This window comes from Linepithema humile, chromosome 3 (assembly GCF_040581485.1).
Source record: "Linepithema humile isolate Giens D197 chromosome 3, Lhum_UNIL_v1.0, whole genome shotgun sequence".
NCBI classification, from domain to species: domain Eukaryota; kingdom Metazoa; phylum Arthropoda; class Insecta; order Hymenoptera; family Formicidae; genus Linepithema; species Linepithema humile.
Genome location: NC_090130.1, coordinates 21884699 through 21904492, shown reverse-complemented (window position 1 = coordinate 21904492; position 19794 = coordinate 21884699). Strand labels below are relative to the sequence as shown.

General features: G+C 36.8%; 2 protein-coding genes across 9 annotated transcripts in view; one reads left to right on the top strand and one right to left on the bottom strand.

Annotated features, from left to right (window-relative positions):
• Window positions 1–19794, top strand: part of Ppn (Papilin) — a 105868-nt gene that overhangs the window by 49876 nt on the left and 36198 nt on the right. For all 5 annotated transcript variants that reach the window (XM_012361226.2, XM_012361227.2, XM_012361230.2 and 2 more), the window contains exon 2: window positions 12269–12329. In XM_012361226.2, the coding sequence (XP_012216649.1) occupies window positions 12269–12329 (61 nt within the window). The remainder of the gene's footprint in view (window positions 1–12268; window positions 12330–19794) is intronic.
• LOC105668717 (uncharacterized) overlaps window positions 1–19794 on the bottom strand; it is a 178916-nt gene that overhangs the window by 153031 nt on the left and 6091 nt on the right. For 3 of the 4 annotated variants that reach the window (XR_001100153.2, XM_012361234.2, XM_012361236.2), the window contains exon 2: window positions 6624–6925. Coding sequence is in view for 2 of the 4 variants with exons in the window: in XM_012361234.2 (XP_012216657.1) it covers window positions 6624–6699 (76 nt within the window). In the remaining 2 variants the exon portion in view is untranslated. Of the gene's footprint in view, window positions 1–6623; window positions 7411–19794 lie in introns of those variants that run through there. The other variant, XR_010889494.1, reaches the window with a different exon arrangement.

Sequence of the window (19794 nt, the reverse complement as noted above, 5' to 3'; positions counted from 1 at the left end):
TTTTTTTTCAAGCACCCCGGGCCATTTCCCGTATAACGAGTGGAAAATATTAGGTCATGCGAAACTCGCTCTCCGCGAAATGCGAAATGGCGAGGCTAGACCAGTATATATGACGGAACTTAGTCGCGCGGTTTCCTACGAGGAGGCTATTCGATGCAGGTCACCTGAAGCTGCTGGGTCTGGGGCAATTTGTTTTTCTTCTCCATCCAGACTTCCACGAACCGTGGCCAGAGTGCTCGTTTTTCTCGTATTCGTGCCGGCGTGAAACTGGCCGCGCCCTCGAAGACAGTGAACAATGTTATCCGCAATTCTGTGCAGTTCCCTTCTTTACGCTTCGCGCAAGGTCACGCGTTAGGTGATACGCGAACGCTCCATCGAATAAAAAAAATTATTGCCCTCCAAATCTTTTATGACTTTAAATTTCCGATAAGTATACTATCGTTATGTTTGGCCATTATTTATTCAACATTTAATAGCTTTGGTAAGATTTTTATGAATTATTAAAAGACAAAACTATTATGTAATATTATTTTAATTTTTCGAGATATCAAGAATGCCATAATCCTACTTGGCCTTATCAAATTTTGCAACAATCAATTTTTAAAGGCAACGAAACTTTCTTACGGTAAAAAGAAATCAGGTCGTTACCCGTCCTTCGCAGCTGATCATCTTATATCGGAAACGTGGGAACGAGATAGCGGGCGCTCTTTAAAGCGACTGTGCTCTTGAAAAGGTTAGAGGAACCGGCTCCTGCAAAGAATTGGTCGCGTCATCCACCGTTGAGAATTTACGCTCGTCGCGACCTCGAAGCGTCGAGCGGCCCGGAGAGCTCGAAAGGGCTCCCGAGGGAAGGCTCGCGCGCGCAATCGTGGCCATCGCGCCGAGAAATCCCGAAGGGCCGTAGAAAGGCGTGACTCAACGTTCGGATAATGAATTGCCAGCGAAATGATAGAAGACGAACGTGAGGAAAGACGAAACGACGTCAGGAAACTAAAGAGGCGCGATAAAAAGAAAGAAATTCGAGGAAGCATGAATATTAGTGTGAAAGTGCTACGCACGGATATTTTAAAGGGAACAGAGAGAAAGTGTAGAAGGAGAAGAGAATGTGAAGAGAGCATGGAGACCGGTACATCAGATGCATCTTGACACATCGGGCGTCTATGAAACGCGTGTTAAGTCCCTTAAGAGTCGAGAGCAACGAACTTCTCTCACTAACGATACTATTCAAAGACTCCTATCTTGTTTCTCGAGACTGTATTTAGGTACTGTATCGCGGATTGAAAAGTTTACGTTGAGACTCGCAACGTCTGCTCAATGTTGGTCTGCAGCTTTCGATGAAAGCCCCGCCAAAGTAGGTCTGTGAAGCTTGCGTCCCAAAATGTGAATTTTTATCAAACTTATGCGGCATTTTATTGTCCGTAACTTGACCATATTTGTCCATACATAATTTTTTTTCATTTTACAGAGAAAAGTTATGTACAAAAAAAATGTAAAAAAAACGCATTTCAGAGTGCTCGTAAAAAAATTTTATCCAATTTTTTATTTGTGTATAACTTTTCTCTGCAAGATAAATAAAAAAAATTATGTCTGGACATATATGTTAATCAAATACCATATAAATTTTATGAAAATTCGCATTTTGGCGTGTCAGTCTTACACAGACCTAAAACTATATCCAATTGAGGTACGTGTAATATATATTATTAAATTATAAAAATATATAAACTACAGAATATATATATTATACAATTTTAAACATAATTTTTATAAGAAATAAAATATTTCCTTAAAATTTAATTACAAAAATATCTGTTTTGCTTTTAATTTATGTTATGACTTCGAGCGTGTGATATTGCACAGAGAAATACACGGTAACATTACTCGCGAATGTGAATATTTCCACAGTAAAATTCCATTATTCGAGTGAAACCATTCACACACATCAAATCTTTAAGCCACGTAATCCTCCTCGAAACGTATGATTTTTTCCCTACTGAATCGAGCGGTAGCATTTCAAAGAACGCAAGGAGTAAGGACAGATAGATGAAAATGGAAGGTTTCATCAGGCAGAGTAGGATTGGATGGCATTGCCGCAGGGAGAAACAGCAAAACGCACAGCACAGATACGGCCGTTTGTGTGCCGACGACACATGGGATATCGTTTTCTTTGTCTCGTCCTACGAACAACAGAATCCTTCCTCATTTCGTCCACCTCTTTCTCTTCCATCCGGACCGAAGATGAATAACGCTCCGCCAGCAACTCCGCGCATTACACGTTCGCAAATTACCAACACCATCGATGATAATTAGCACGCGTACGTGAATTACATGTCTCTCTCTGCCTCTCTTTAATTGTTTAATAAATCATCAAATATATAATCATGAATTCTAGAGTTGTCTGGCTAAGCAAAAAGGACAACTAATGCGTCGGAAAAATTTAGTATACGAGCTCGCTATGTCATCTCATTTTTTTTTTTTGAGCTTACTAGCCTTGTAACAAAAACCATGAATTACATATGCAGATTGTCTTAATACTTTTAAAAGCTCAAAGGCCAATAATAATAAGATATAAATAAAACTGTAAAAGTAAATATTTTTTTACGAATTATTTAATTTAAATTTTTCAAGATAACGATAAATAATTAAATAGTAAAGTCGACATAACACTCGCATTCTTTACAGAGAGATCTTATATATTCAGAGAAATATCGAGCCCTAATTAGTGCATGCCTGTATGAGCGATTCATCGATAAATTAAGAGGTTTACAATCGTACCGCGAAACCGCCATCGAGACAAGAGGTTCACGAAAGCTTATGAAGCGAAATCTACAATCGACCCTTCTGATTCGACTTAATAACGAGTATTGTGCGCTTACCAATTCGTTGCGATCATTATGGAATTAGGTGCGCGTTCCTTGCGCCACATGATTAATTACGACCACCGCGACCGGGCCGGCACCCGACTCATAAGTCACGACCACTTTCTCACCGGCGCGCGAACTTTGCACCTGCGGCTAAAGTAAGAGCCGAACTATACACGGTTTCTCAAGGGTACTGTTATCGTGCTTGAATGAATCCAAGCCCGCGGAAATTCGTCGCGTCGCGAGTGCGTAGAGCGTGAACTAATGACGCGCACGTGCAGCGAGCCGCGTGCATCTGTCGCGCGAATACTGTATTTCATCGATGAAATACTGTAAAAACCAGAATCCAGGAAGTGTCCTAGTACAAAATATTAGGCTATACATCATAGAATGAAATTATTCTCTTTCTCCCTTTTCCGTATGTCAATTCCAATTATTCGTACTGTAAAAAGTGATTGAAAATGATTATTCTTTCAGCCTAATTTTCCGTGTTTTATTTCAGGTCTTCGTAAATCATCAACTTCTACTTATTTAAAAACTATTATAAATACATACTCTTCTTTCTAATTATTTGTGCATATTCGCAAAGTTTCAGTCAATTAATAAATTTTGTGTTTATATAACTTCCTCTCGCTAATGAAATTTTTAATCACAATTTATTGGAAAATGAGATTATTGATAGATTTCTAAGGACGTAGATGCAAATTTCATCCTTCATCGATTATTCAGGAGAATAAATTGCAAGAAATTTTCATTTTTGATTGAGTGTTTATCGTGCGCAATGTCGGCGGCAAGCTTTCGATACTTATCTCGTATTCGATTGTGCGTTGTCAAATTTCAATTAAAGGACGTTGCAAAACGTCATAACAGAGCACGATCGGTATCCTGGCCATTCATGATTGCATTCGGAGATCGATACACTCGGGACATAATCCCATTTCGATACTGACCTCGATTACGCTCTAGGGAGGCGATCTTGCAGGACTCCTAATGCGATGATATCACGAAGGGATTAAGCTTGCATCAGACACGTGGGTATCTCGAGTACACGCGCTGCGTCTATTGTTCCCAGAAGGATCTGCTACCAATAGTAGTAGGCTCGAGTAGCAATTACAGTCTAATTCCAATTGCGCGCGCAAATGCGACGCATAAATCGCGAGCATAATAAAGCGAATTTCAATGTAAACTTTCTTCCAATTTAATAATAGTTCCAATTTATTAATGGTTAAAATTTTTACTAAAATAATTTTTTGAATAAACGTAAACTAACGCGATTGTCTCTCAGAAATCACGAAGAAATCATGGAGAAATTTCATCTAATATAATGTTAGATTAACTTTGCTATTAATTGTTAAACGATTTAACTACAGACTCTGCACTTAGATCATTTAATTTTAACATAATAAAGTAAATCTTTAACACACGCAATGGTATCTATAATTCGCTAGTATATTAATGAAACTTGCAGTGCATTTTTAGAAAATCCTTAGCACTCCATTAATTCAATCATATGAATTTGGAGATATCAATTATCGAGAGCACGCGAGAATAGTTTTGCATCATAAACTTTCGGAAGGAACTTTACACGCGTGTGCATTATTAACGGCGACAGGTGGAAACGATTGCTCGCGCGGCATCGGCTGCGAAATTACTTCGATTTCCTCTGGCTAGCGCCTGCACAAAGGGTCCTAACCGCGGTTTTACGAGGCGTAGTAACTCTGCATCAGCAGGCAGCGCTGGCACGTTCCCAAGAACCGGCCCCGGGCTAGATGCTCATTCGGATAACCGGCTAATGCCGAGGTTTACACTCTTTTTCGCCGACGAATGGGATAACAATCTTCGTAGCGGGCCCGTGCGGCCCTTCCCCCCCCCCTCCTCCACCCTCGCAGTCGCGATGTCCTCGAATACTGTGTTACTGTGTTACCGAACTTTACAGATATATAATAAAGAGATTACAACTCACTTATAGCACAGATCATCACCGATTAGATCAAATTTTCATGCAAAGATATCAGAGTATCCGAAATCACTTTATTTTCTGTTAAAAAAATGGGCTTATTCCGCGCATCATATAGTTCATATTTTTTTTATAAAATATTGTTATGCAAAATTACACACATGTAAAGCAATACACATATGATATTAATTGTAACTAATACTAATATTTGTATTTTATAGATACACTAATATTCTTCTAAATTTTATTAATATAAAACGGGAATGTAATCGTTATTCGTAGTTTTGCGATGCAGGTAATTATATGACCGGTTAGATAATTATAAAAAGTTTAGCTCGCGCTTGTTCGACAATTAACACGGCATGAGTTTTGACCCGTTTTTCCACGGAATGTAGTCCGGTTCGTTTATATTCCAGGCGAACTCTAACGAAGCTCGAGCGCGTATTAAAAGAAATTGACGGCGGAGCTTTCATATTATTACGTCGTGGCAGCATGACGGCGCGCTAAATTAACTACGACGGCTTAAACGCTGCCTGGGGCCTTAATCTGAATCCATGAAAATCACTCTCGGCGCTTGTAAATTGCAAACAACGAGCCGGCCCGTGCCAAACCTTTTTCGCGAGATAATTGGCATCATAGATGTCATTACTTCGTGTCGTCATTTTACTGTGAGAAATTGAAAATTATGAATAAAAATTAGATGTCACTCCAACATGTACTAGCGCCCCTATTACTGATATACATAATAGAATTAATTTTCAATAACTGCAGAATGCAAATGATATACACACAATATGCAAAGATATGTATATCATAATATAATATGTATATCATTCATATCATATAATTTTTTTATATTTCTTATTTCTTTTATAGAAAATTTGGACTAAAAATGAAATTTATTTAAGTAAATCTTGTGAAGAATTACATGCAATTCAAGAAATCTTCAAGCTTGTTTATTTTAACATCATTTTCGTACTTCTGTAATAACTGTATTTCTGGATTTTGCAAATGAAAGCTGAACAATCGTTTTGTCGAGAAATCGGACATTATTACATTAGTGATACCTTTGTGAGGTATGTGAGACATCTGGTATGCAATCGACGGAAAGCACTTTGCGAGGGATGATTACGGTCCATCCGGCGCACCGCAATGTCCACAGTAATCACGCCCGATTGCAAGGTGCCGACAACCCGCTTCAAAAAGCGATCGATTTCTCACGCGTATTTCCGAAAATTATATAGCTCACAATTCACGGTGTAAATTACTCTTATTACGTGATGCACGTGCGTAAGACAAGATACGATAAAAAAAACTCAATTTTGTTTTTGCACAGTAAAACGTGACTTGTAGAGATGTGTTTTTCACAATTTGTAATTATTTATACACAAACAATCTATTTCGTCAATCTACACCCACAAATTTATATTGAAACTATCACTCGTGAAAAATTAAAAATTTATTTTTAACAAGGCTTGTGGAAGAATTCTAAAAGTGAATTTCTCACATAGTTTCTTCTCTCGGAGCTTTGGAAATCCGACAATTTATAGTTTGTGCGGTTAATGGAAAACCATTTATTTTTTTAAAGGATCGTAATTCTGCACGCCTACCGAGAGCGCGCATCTATCTATTGCGGTGACGGGAATACAACGGAAAGGTGGTGCAGCAGTCGAGAATGCATCGGGATTCTCCACTGGCTGTGTGATCCGGATATATTCCGAACGTCCATAATATCCCATAATATTCTAAATCGAATACTTCTACCATCACCAAAAAATGTCTATCTTTTTAAATCAATTACTTACCGCCATGTTGCTGCGATGTTGCCTCATGATCTCCTGCTAGCTCTCCTCTTCCTCTCCAATAATCCTGCTTCTTCATGACACTCACACGCGATCGCGAAAAAATAATTAACACAATCGCGAAAAAGTAATTAACACAATACAATCATGCACGCATTGCTCGCGCGCATACCTAAATACGACAATCGCGCGACTTTTTAAACGACACTCCCGACGTTATTCACAAATTCGCGAATTTTATTATGTTACGATGAAATTACAGCGGAACGAATATATTCACTGATACCGCAGTAGCACAATAGTTTCTGTAAAACATAAACATATTTACATTACAACAGCGTTTCGTAACTAAACTGTAACTGTAGTTTCATAATAATATCATTATTCGTAACAATAAATAAAATTCTTTAACTCTTTGAATTTTATCGGGATGCAACTTTTTTTATAAAACAGTGTATTTAACAGTATTCCTCGAATTTAAGTTTATTATAATTAAATAAATATTAAATGCATATCGTGTGCGCTTCACCGCGTATGCGAACGTACGGAAATTTATGCGTAACTCGCTGGGCATCCGCTTTATAGTTAGCAAAGTGCTATGGCGTGTAATAGCGTGTAATGGCGGCGCATGTTCTTATCGAATTCGCAATTGCATGAAGCGTGTAACTCGCTCGAGTAAGTAGAAAATTTGTGTTGAACGTTTCCCTGAGATTACGAAGGCAAAAATATTACCAGTTTTTACAGTAAATGGGTTAGTATTATGCGCCGTGTGCAACATGCAAGTCTCGAATAGTCATTATTATCATCGGGATAAATGATAACGTGTTGTATTATGCGCGCTATTATACCGAAATTATATTAAAGTTGTATATACAATGTCATATATTATGGATATTGATAATTATCGTATATTCATTCAAATCCCAATTATATTATGTTTAGCCGCGAATGTCATAAATCAAAATAACAGATGCCGCAGCAGAGAGGTCGGATGGTATTTTATTATTTGTCGTGATATGCGGTATTGTAACAATGTATCATGCATAATTATATTGGACAGTTTCACACTGAACTTTTGTCAGCGCGTTTATGTTTCGCGATGAATAATCCGCATAAATTCAAATAAAAGCAACTTTGCATGCACGTATTTGTAGTTCGGCCAATAGTTGGTACGACAAGACGTGTGCGATGCGTTTATGAGAAATTTATGCCATAAATTTTACGCGCGAGCGGCGCACCCGGATCGCGACACTCGAGGCAAAAGTTCGCGAAGGACGTTCTCGAGCGCACATCGTTAATAGATCGTTACGTAAGCGTAATGGAAATCGATAATTAATTGATTTGGTGAGTGCGCAATCCTCCCGCTAAGGATGCTAATTGACTCTTGAATATTTATGATTAACGAATTAGCAACGCTGTAGTTCGTATAATCTCGCGTTGAACAGAACATCGAGAGGCGCCTAATTTCAAGGAACATTTCTGAAATTGTTTCTTAATTTCAGTGTTTCACGCTTATGGAGATACTTCATTTAAATTCGGCATCTTATTTTCTCATCTCGTCTAATCCAAGAACGCTTCGCGAATTCCGTTCAGTCTTAACGGTGATTAATACGTTTTTCAGTGACTTTACACTAATTACGCTAATTATTTTGCCTCACATTTTATTTCCAAAAATTACACGTGTGTTAAAATATTTATTGTAAGTCAATGTTTACCCGACTGTGCTGTTCCTCTCCCTAATTACAAGCTACCTCGTGCATAATGTTTAACCAATATTATTGAGCGTTTCGACGATGAAAGTTAATAACCGCGCGTAGCGAAACGCCGGACGTTTCATAAAAATTGAAATCGTGAAAAGGCGATATTTCGCGATTATCATACGTCGGCACATATGCTGCGCACCCAGGATCGATGAGTGCTGCACCTCAGCGATAGACCGCGAGCGGTTATGCCATTATTAATAACCGATAAACCAATTACAATGTTATCGGATTGCCGTTATCTACAGACCGGCCGAGCAAAAGACCTACGCCAGGCCCCTAGCCTTAATCTGATATAGAAGCGCTCGAGGTGCTCTCGTGGGCATGCCGATGCCTTTTTACCACTTTTAGTAGTATTGCAAGTATCGTTCTTGCGATACTAATGAGCCCGTTGTTCGACCAAGGATGCACATTACACCTGAATTCCACGAATACTATCTTACGTCGCTCACGTTCCGCGCGTTCATCCTTTTTATCTCGCCCATCTCGTGACATATTTCTAAATCACAAAGCATCTTGTACATATTAACAATGGCTATTTTTGCGTTGCATTGTTATGTTCAGATATAAATTATTGCGCGAGTAGAAAATGAGCGCGTATAATGATGTTCATTTGTAAATACTGCAGGCAAGTTTGATTTAAATAAATGCGATGCAAACATAAATTACAGAGTTATAATAGTTTATTTGTCTTATTAGCTAAAGGTCTTATTAACAAAAAAATATTTGCTCCACTGCAACGTGAAACAGCATACAATGGTCGGTCGCGATGTGTGTAATTGGATGTTTGGACTCAAGCAGTCGAGAAGGCACGACTAGTCTAAACTGAAGTCTGAAGAATGCGATTGTGGGGGGTCTTAGAAAGGTCTCGAATGTAAGGCCAGATCCGGCCCATCTGCATATTTATGTGGCTCCAAATCTCGTTTGATGTACCGACAATTTAATGATAGAATTTTATAAATGACAACAGCAACTTAGCTCACAAAAATTAATGATGATTATTGCTTTCATTTTCGTAAGATTTCTATTACTCGATGCCATAGTGATATTTCGAATTTTATTTTCAAAAAGAACCTATTAGCACAACATGTTGTATTCATACATATACACAATTTATCTTTTGTGCAATTTAATATAAAAAAAAGAAATGTTTTACGGAAAGTAATATAAAATATAATTGACCTATTGAGATCTTCCGCGAGGCGCGAAGTACTTAAGATTATTCCCGTCTTTGTGTTTGTCACCAGTTTGCATATTCCTGCAATTCTCATAACTAAACTTTATTGACATTCTCGGAAGTTCATGAGAGAATTCATAACTAGAAATTGTGCGAAACACTGCAATATGAAACTTTATGCCGACAAAGCCACCTCCGCAATGCTGAATCGAAGGAGGTTATTTTCGCAAACGGAGAAGCACTTTCGAAGTTTCGAACTCGAATGGCTCGATTATCGAGCAACGATAATTATATTAGAGCCACGCTATTGGCATTCACGATTAAGTCGGTCCGCGATTAAATTATTTCCACACGACAAACACTTAAAAGCGTGAAACTGAAAAATATCATTAAACTGGTCAACGACGATTGCACTTTAGAAAAAAGCGAGCGTATACCTCGCAGGTGCATTTAGCGCGCTGAAAACTGCGTTCCAATTAAACATCTCCGTATCTGGCCGCGCAGTCGTGCTTCATGAAACTATTTTACCTAAGAGCTTTCTTGCAGCTGAGACCAGTTGTAATAATTGCAGCTCTAAATCGCAATTCACATAACCTTCTTGCATTCGGCATGATTAGCGATCTATTTTCAGGAAAGGTAATTCACAAATTGCTTTTTTTATAAAACATTTTCCTCGATACTAAAACATGATTGTTGTACACGTATAACATACGTTAAAATAGTCACTCTCTCTTCTCTCTATTTTTTTTAATCATTTTTTGGTGGTAAAACAAACCAAACTTTTTGACAACTCCATTATTTGGTCGACACGGCAGCACGAAAATTTGTAAATGAATGATTCAGAATTTAAACACGGTGTTCTCGCGTGAGGAAATGAACAGCAGACGGTTTTCATAAACAATTGAAAAGCGTTGTTCAGCGCGGCTCTCGATATGCAGAATAGCCGTTGTATGTCAGCTTTAAACACGGTGCAGCAAACGCTCGTAATTACCGTCGCGTAAAATCGATATCGATAAAATCGATAAATCACTTCTCACGAGAATATTAGACCCGCTAGCCGATAACAGACGCCTGTATATTGGCGCTCGCCCATTCCGGATAGCGAGTCACCGACAGTTCCGGGCATCGTTCCAAACCTGAATGACGCCCACTCCAAGAACTTACGCAACGACGCGTGCCAATGCACTGCAAAAACATGCTCATTCATGGTTTCCGTCATCGCTGCCACTGGCAAAGGCATTGCACTTGCCCCCAATTTATGATTCGACATTCCTGTTTATTTTTAGTAACTTCCGTATTTTTAATTATTATAATTCAAATAATTTTTCTAATTTAAATACACAGATAATTTAAATTACGATTTGTTATCTTTTACTAAAAAAAAAAAAAAAAAGATGTAGCTTTTATTTCCTAATAATAAAATTTCTGAATAAAATAACTGAAAGTTAACTAGAGAGAAAGATCAAGAGATAAGATAAAAAAATATCACATAATGAATTTTTATGCAAGTTCCAATTGTAAAATTTCAAAATATCGCGCATGCAATCTGAACCAATTTCACAAATTTTGCTAACGTTTGATTAAATTTGCTTGCCGAGATTTTATATAACACAATTTATATTGTTATATAAATCTCATCACGATCGATTCTTATCGCGATTATATTTTCATTTTCCAATTTCCTTCGTGCGTTTAAGAGAGAAAAGATTGTTTATTCGTCATAAATGCATTTTTGCATTATTGCTAAATTTTATAGAATGCCTATAATATTCCTTTAATCCGAACTAAAAGGATTTCATCTATTTCAAGTCCTGACAATACAAAGACTCTTTTACACATGCATCATTGTATTATAAATAACATGATATTATTTTCTTTTAAGAATTTTCACATAGTAAATTTTTGCAGTAAATTTTTCTTTTCCTTTTTATCTGTCTCTCAAACTATCTGTATCTGATCTAACAAAATTAATTTGTCAAAATGTCAAAATACTATCACGCGTTTTTTTTTCGCTCAATAATATGCAAATCCTTTATATTAAAAATAAATTACAATTTAAAAATAGAATAAAAGAAAAGATTAATCGTTAACGAACGCTCTTCAATGTGATGATTTTAGCATTTGCGAGTTCGTAATAAAGCACGGAATCAAAAGTGATCACTTGGTGATCACTTGATTTCAATCTACGGAGGAATTCTCATACCGAGTCATTCGAGAGATTCGCTTTCGTTGGATGGAGGCAAGAACGCGTTATTCGATTCACGTAATGCCACGTAATGCGTAACTGTCTACCGGCCGCGCTGACGTAATGACTCGTGGAACCACTTTGCAGTGAAACTTGTCTCGGTGTAACGAGCCCGGCTGATGTCGTATCAAAGTCTGGGTCAAGATCTATCGTACTAATAGTTTGCATGGGGTATGCCATTCGCGTTTATTTTACGATCTTCGCGGTCGAATGCCTGCATGCATTAATTTTATTACTTAATGGGTCTTTCATGCTTACTGTAATATGCATATCTAATAAATGAATTATGTGCCTATACTTGGATTAGAATAAAATAATCACGTTGTAAGATTTTAAATTAAATTGATACTTGATAAAATTGTATCATATTTAATATCACAAAAAAATAAAAGAACATGATTATGTGTCTTTTTTTAATATGATTAAATCGGATAAATTACTAATACGCGATATTTTCTGTTTTCAGGTCGCTGGGGCTTCTAATATTTATTATAGCAGCACATGTGCACGATACTTCCGCAAAACACGTAAGTCTATAAAACAAGTAGTATTTATGATCTAAGAACAAAGCGGGAGACATCTTGAAATCCGGAATAAAGCCAGGACAAGGGCCTTGATGTGTCTTGACGGCATTCCCTCAGGTTTTATTGCCCTTTCTTCGATGGCGGTTCGGATTTCAAGGCCTCCCGGTCTCCCGCGCGCAGATTATCTTGGTACACTTTGTTCCTAGGAAATCCGAGACAATAGAGAACATAAAGATTCCGTAAACTATTACGGCGTAACCAATAATTATATAATATAGATGACCTTCGGGGCTAACTACAATCCATATTTTTTCCCCTAAACTAATTTATCACACCTGATATTTTACACTATTAATATGTTATTATAAATTATATCTCAGAGTTAATGCAAAAATTATTTTGGTACAAAAACAATAATATTTTATATTTGAATAAATAACATTTTCTTCCTGCTTGATTCTGTTTACAAACTGATATTGATTTGACAAATTTTTTTTTTCCGAAGTCTTAATGTAAAAACTTTCTTTTAATTAAAAATTAAATTTATTTATTAATTTTCTTTTCAACATTAAAATTTAATGTTTTTTTTTATTTTTTGCTGGCATTTTACACTAATTAAAAATAATTTAAAGTTTTTATATCATTTACTAAAATATAACAATCTGGCAAATGTCTGTTTTTTTATTTTCGACATTAGTTATCATCATCATTTCGGTCACAAAATTCGATTCGCGAAGAAGTAGTTTCACAAGATCGAAAAGCGCAACGATGCGAAAGCGTAATGGCGAGATCAGATTAGGTCCGAGATGGAAGCTACAACATCGCGAGAACGTTTTTAGGGGTGAGAACGGAAATTTCGTTAAAGGACGTTCTCGTGATCCTTGACGGGCAAGAAAATAGAAGCAGTACCGAGCAGACGCGAATAAGGGAGACGAAAGAGACCGCGGTAATCTTGTTGCATGTGCACGGCTGTTGTGCTTCTGTCGTGGCTGTTGTTTTACCTGCGCCCACAACCCGCGTCCGACTTACACGGGAAATAACTTATGCGAGAAGTAACTCAGGATCTTATTACACGCAGTGTGTTCATCGGTGGCAAACCGCGCGTAGCCTTGAACTTTTTACACCCGTTACCTCACTCTGAAATCAGTGCGCGATGTATTTTGTCGCCTACGAATATGCTTATCGGCCAAACACATTGCTGAACGCTATACTTTCAACAGCGCTGTCATCTCAAATTAATAGAAACGATTTAATTAAAAGAGAAATTTAATTAACATTATCTAGATGTAAAACAATTTGCTCTCGGGTTTTTGTAACACACTTTTAAGCACGCTGCAAATCAACAGCAATTTCTTTCGTATTAAAATTCGCGTCGCGATATAAAAGTGGGTTGAACGAATGAAACGTCGGTAAATGGGTTGCATTGTCGGGCAGCTGCAATCGCACCACTATTCCTCGCGTATCTGCCTCGGATTGCCGCGTTTTTCGATATTCCGGTCTGACAGAGGGAAATTACATTTATAAATCTGCGAGGATTGTGCCTTTAACACGCGGAATGAACGCGAACGCTGCCGTGCGTCGAGTGCTCTCCCGCGATATCCGCGAGGATCGGCAATGAGATTATTAGCCGCGGCACGAGGGAAAGGGAAAAACTCTCTGACTCATAGTGGCTTTTTACCATCATCAGCGCTCTCCCGACCAGACTGCGTGGCTAATCTAAGTTAAGTGGTCGTTACAGACGCGAAGGAATCTTGAAAATGTAGCCGCCAATCTCGACGACGCGTTGCGGTGGTATGTCGTGAAATTCGCGTCACTAAAATAAACTTCGTAGATTTGTCGGCGATTAATTGAACATAATCTGCACCGCCACAATAATTAGTTTCTTTGTTATTCGTATATAATTACACGATTAATAAAAATAAGATCGAGATAAATACTCTAAATATATCTGCAACACAATTAAAATTTTTATAAATATTTGGAGACATAATTGCATCTCCGAATACATATATCGAATTTGATTTTAATAATTAGTAAAACTATAAATGCATTAGACAATTATTTTTATGTTGTATTATTAATTAGTTGTTAGCGAAAACAAGCTCATTATGCAATACGTACGTATTTCGAAGACAGAATTGCTTATGGCGTTTACACGAAGTTTGAGTTACATACAGTGAGTACAAAAGATAGCTTCGCTACAGCGAAATCGAGTATTCCGTGAACAGTTTCAACTGTATTTTCTATCGTAAACGAGCACGGGATAGTTATCGCTTTGACGTTTCTGTGGAAGCACAACGGTGTAATCGTTCATTATTAAAGTGGCAGCTGCAAGCTTGTTGCTTCCCGCTTATCGTTTTTTGCGCTCTTCGTTTTTCCGAGCGCATCAATGTATATCTCCTATTATTTTTGGTACAAATGTTCCGCGAGAGAGTGGTATGCAATCTTTGTACCCGATATCAGCTTTAATTTTTATGCTGCCAAGACAGATAATGACGTCTCCAGAGCAAAAATTAACAGATTCTGTTTTCCAACATCTGTCCAAACTTCTGATTCTGTTTCCATTGTATTAGACCAGATTATATTTAATTAATTAAATAGTTAATTAAAAAGCTTACTTATTAAAATACATTACATTTTTCTTAAATATATTATTCTAAAGCGACAAAATATATCTTTGTAGAGGAAGTATTAACAATAATATTTATTAAATAAAATGTTTATTTTATTACATCTAGCTCAAATACTTGTTTTGTGGTTTGTGCTTTAATAAGGATATCCGTTGAATAACGCTATTCCTGGAACAATGTCCCAGTAACGTCAAAAGCGATATGTAAAAGATTAATAAATGCACTTCCATACCGCAATAGCTATTGTTTTGTTTGAGAAACTACATCCGAGGTAGCATTGTATGCTCGTTTAAAATATAACAAACCGCGACTGAAATTGCAAAAACGCATCGTTTCCCGACTTGCGCGATCCGTTGGTCCGTTTTCGCTGCAAGAGTCTATTCTAAAAGTGGCAAAAACTACTAGACTCACTGAAGTTTGAACCGTGTGGAAGTTTCTACGCTGATACATCACGGCATTGCCGTAGTGAATTTATGCAAGAAGTTGCATAAGATTTCATAAGATTCCAAGTTGAGAACTGCGCGCTACAATATCACCACCATCGCAATCAAGCTCTATATGACTGATTCTCGACACGTCATTTCTTCGCAGAACTCGCAACAGTTGGTCGGGAAAATGATTATGACGGACGTACGAATCTTTAAGTCCGTTATCAGCGATCTCGCAGACGAAATCGCCATTACGGTGGGCCCGCCACCACTTGCATCAGACGCGAGGTCAGACGGCGACAATATATATGACAATTATTAAGAAGAAGGCGTGTTGCGCCTGGCGTTCACGGTTCATCAACTGACCCCTTGTGTCGAGAGGAGAACGAGACGGAGACCCACTTCTCCGAACCATTTAATTAACTCTTCGCCACGCAATCTCACGAAACATTCTACGACCGTCAAATTCCATGTTCCATGTATAACGTCCGGCGCGCCTCGGCAACAGCAAACCGCGGCCGCGTGCATTGCCCGAGACAACATCCAATTATTGTGACGATTTATATACATGTTGGTCCAAATTGAATTTCATAGTTAGCGCGTACGGAGATAGTAAATGACGAGCATATAGATGTCTTAAGTATTAGATTCATTAACTCGGCATTTAATTATCCACATTTATTATCTGTCTCATTCATTTTATTATCGGTATTGTCACGTTGCAATTAATTCAGCTAATTATATTTACGTGTTTTATGAAATTAAACAAGAATTTAATAGCGAGTCCGTGCTTAATTTAATTGAGTTGAAAGATGTGATATAATTCGAGAAAAATAAATTAATAAAATAATTGTTTTCACTGGTCGTTTAAATATTATATGTATATTAAGAAACGTATAAGCAGAACTATATCAAATCGCACTTTTTGTTTTACATTTCTGAGAACGTAGAAAGTCGAAATTCGCGGAGATTAATGATTAGCTTCTTGCTAAGAGAAGCTCGTATTGCAGAGGCGACCGCGATAAAAAGTGTTCGTGATTGTCTACTGTTACTGCAGATATTAGACATTAGAACTTGGACAGACCAAATGAAACTGCATTCAATATACGAGAGTGTCTGCCGTGCGAATTTAATCTACGTTCGAAACTTCCATAAACTTTCATGAACGTCACATAATCGGCCACTCGGCGATTATATTCCTATTTTTTTTTCTTAATGTATTGCAATTATATACAGAATGGATATAATTTTATCATTTTTTATGCAAATTTTAAGATTTAAATAAAATGTTTCGTTTTCTTGTAATATTTAATTTAATATTTTATTTTAATTTCTTATTTGATTTTAATTATCGCCAAGAAAAATAATTTAAACGATAAAAAATTTTTTTTATCAAATATTATTAGATAATTTCGTTTATACAAACGGACATATTTGTAACACAATAGACTAGACTGCCAATTTCCTCAAATTTAATCTTAATTCAAGAAACTTATATCAGGGTCATTCGATCGGATGCAAGAACCGTTCCCGCGGATCATTGTTCTCGACGATATTGGATTACATTTCACTGTTAACAGGTTATGTTTCATATCTCGCCATAGCAGCCACGCAGCATAGGAAGCGAACTATTGCCATGGCTAATCGACTGCGAGATCGATAACGAATGCACTACTATTTTACTACCAAATTGAACATTTTCAAAAATAAGACATGCTAAATTCCTAAATGCAAACAGCTGCGTTTCCCAAATACGTGGCCAATATTAACGCAAATTTTAATTGCACGCCAGCATGATATGAGTAAAGTGGCATCGTAAACCTTTGCAATCGCAAAGCTCTCGCTTTGACATTAGCAACGGTCATTCAATCGCGCATCTTAATGAAACTAACTGGGCACATACTGCTAAATGCACGCGCTTATGAGCTAAAAGCACGCTTTTGCGCGGTCGTATATATGTTGAATATCCTAGTTGTTATATACACGCACGCATGAGTGAAATACTATTTTCTGAAATAATCTACTTTTAAAAAAATATCTTATAATCTTAAACATTGTTTCAGAATTTAAATTGTATGCATAACTTTTAAATCGATAGCTCTAATTCGTAATATGAATAATTAATACTTTCTTCAGTATGACCCGAGAAAAAATGGTATGGTCAGATGTAAATATATATAATTAGTTATGAAAAGATCCGATAACATGTAATATTTTATATGATCATATGAAATTACATATGTTATTAGATCTTTTCATAACTAGTTATATATATTTACATCTGACCAATTATACCATTTTTTCTCAGAAATAATTAAAACATAATTGATTGTATAAAGATACAGATCATCCCATGAAGTCGTAATTATCAGATAGAGCAAGATAATGTCGCGGTTAATCAATCGTACGGAAAACGACGAGAATAAAAAGGAATATTCGCGACAGTCGCGTCGAGTGCACTCATCGATACCGTAATAAGACACGCAATTATGCATAATGTAATTGCCGGACATAATTAACAATTAATGAAAAAGTCCGTCGTTGTGTCGAGTTGATCACGTAATACCTTCGACAATTAGCTAAAACGGGAGAAATATGGAGGCAAGCACCCCGGTAGTTTGCGTAATAATAGAACGCGTCATTGTCTGTATGTCTGACGCATCTCACGCGACGTGTCTGTATGTCTGACTCCAAAATAGTTGATCTCCTTGTACGCGTTCCGCAAGATGATGTAAAGCTCGAACGATTTCGCCAGCTGCCCGGTTTATGTCCTGAACCAGTATATACACGAAGATTAGTCACCGTTTAAGAATACATTTTAATTTCTTGGATTATTACGCTCGCTGTGTAATCACTGATTAGTGTGAGAATCGCGATGGACCTACTTTTTCCTAACAATCTTTGTCAAACAGCATCGAAACAAAACAATTTTCTGACTTTGTTTACCATGTTGACCGATGGCTAAATTTGACTTTTCCTGTTAGCGTAAAAATTTGCCGATCTAGTTTTGCATGTTTTAAAAAAATACGTATAAAAAACAAATGTAAAAATTGATATTTTGATGCTCGATGTGCCACGTAATATATTTTGCGGATTTAAATTTGATATTTCGTAAGCAAGTACTTGAATTTCTCCTTACACGCGCTTCTTATGAACTCATTTCGCGCAGATTTTATAGTCACCCACATTGCTAATATAGCATAATCAACGTTATATATTCCCACATATTGCGGTTTTGTAGTCTGACAATCAGCACAGCAAGTTACAGATGTTCAGCAAAACGCGATGAGAATTTCATATAGTAATGCAAGTACTTTTTTATATAAATAGCGCAAAACATAAAATTACATGAAAATTTTAGAACGAAAACAGTATTATATCAACCGTGTTATTAACTCCGGCGGTGATTTTACAATAACGATAACACGATATTACGACTAATTAATTTTATATTAATACATAATGGCATATTGACGCATATATGTGCAGCTTAGCGATTGCAGTTTCTACTGCATTTATCTGTTTCCGTTAGAAATTATTAAATGCCGTTTAATGACTTTGTAAGCGAATGGATCTACGAGTTTTATCGTCATTCCACGTACGTTTCTATGATTGTTTATTCCCACATCACCGTGCGCGCAAACCCGGTAGTGCCAGGGCCGCGATAAGTTGCAGATGCTAGAAACCGCAAAAAAGAAACCGCAAAAAAAAGTCGCCTCCCTGCGCACGAATATACTTTTATTACGCGGAAATGACGCGCGTGCTGCACCCATCTGTGCGCAACGGTCTCCCACGCTTACAAGTAAAAATCTCCGCTGCAGCTGTCATAACCGAGACTGTGAATGACTGTATGAACGATGCACGGAAACTCTATAACTTTCTATGAGTAGTGAGATGCAAGTGACATAAATTTCAATAAACCTTTCCATTCGTTATTACTTCTAAAGTAAGAATTATTTGAAATTTGGAATTTCAACTTAATTCCTGGTTGAGAAAGAAGAATTCCTGATTGAAGAAGGAGAATTCCTGGTTAAGAGAAAACTTAATTCGCATGTTTTTTTCCTCGAGTGCCGATAATTGAGCTGTGATAAGTTTTCTATAGTCATATTTGCCATTTATGCTTAACATAAATCCCGTTTTAAGATTTGCAGAAATTTCTTAATTTGTCTTACTCGTAAATCTTTAAACTCTGTATATTTTCCCCGTTGTAAAAACAAATATGAGAAGTAATATACGGAGAAACAATTTTATTGTCAATTTCTGGATGTGGCAAATGTTTAATAATCTTAATTAGATTAAAAAATCCAATGATCAATTATAATTTAAAAAATTTTAATTAATAAAAAATCTAATAACTTTAATTAACATAAGTAAGCGGTGCAAAAAATATTGCATTTTAAGAAATAAACT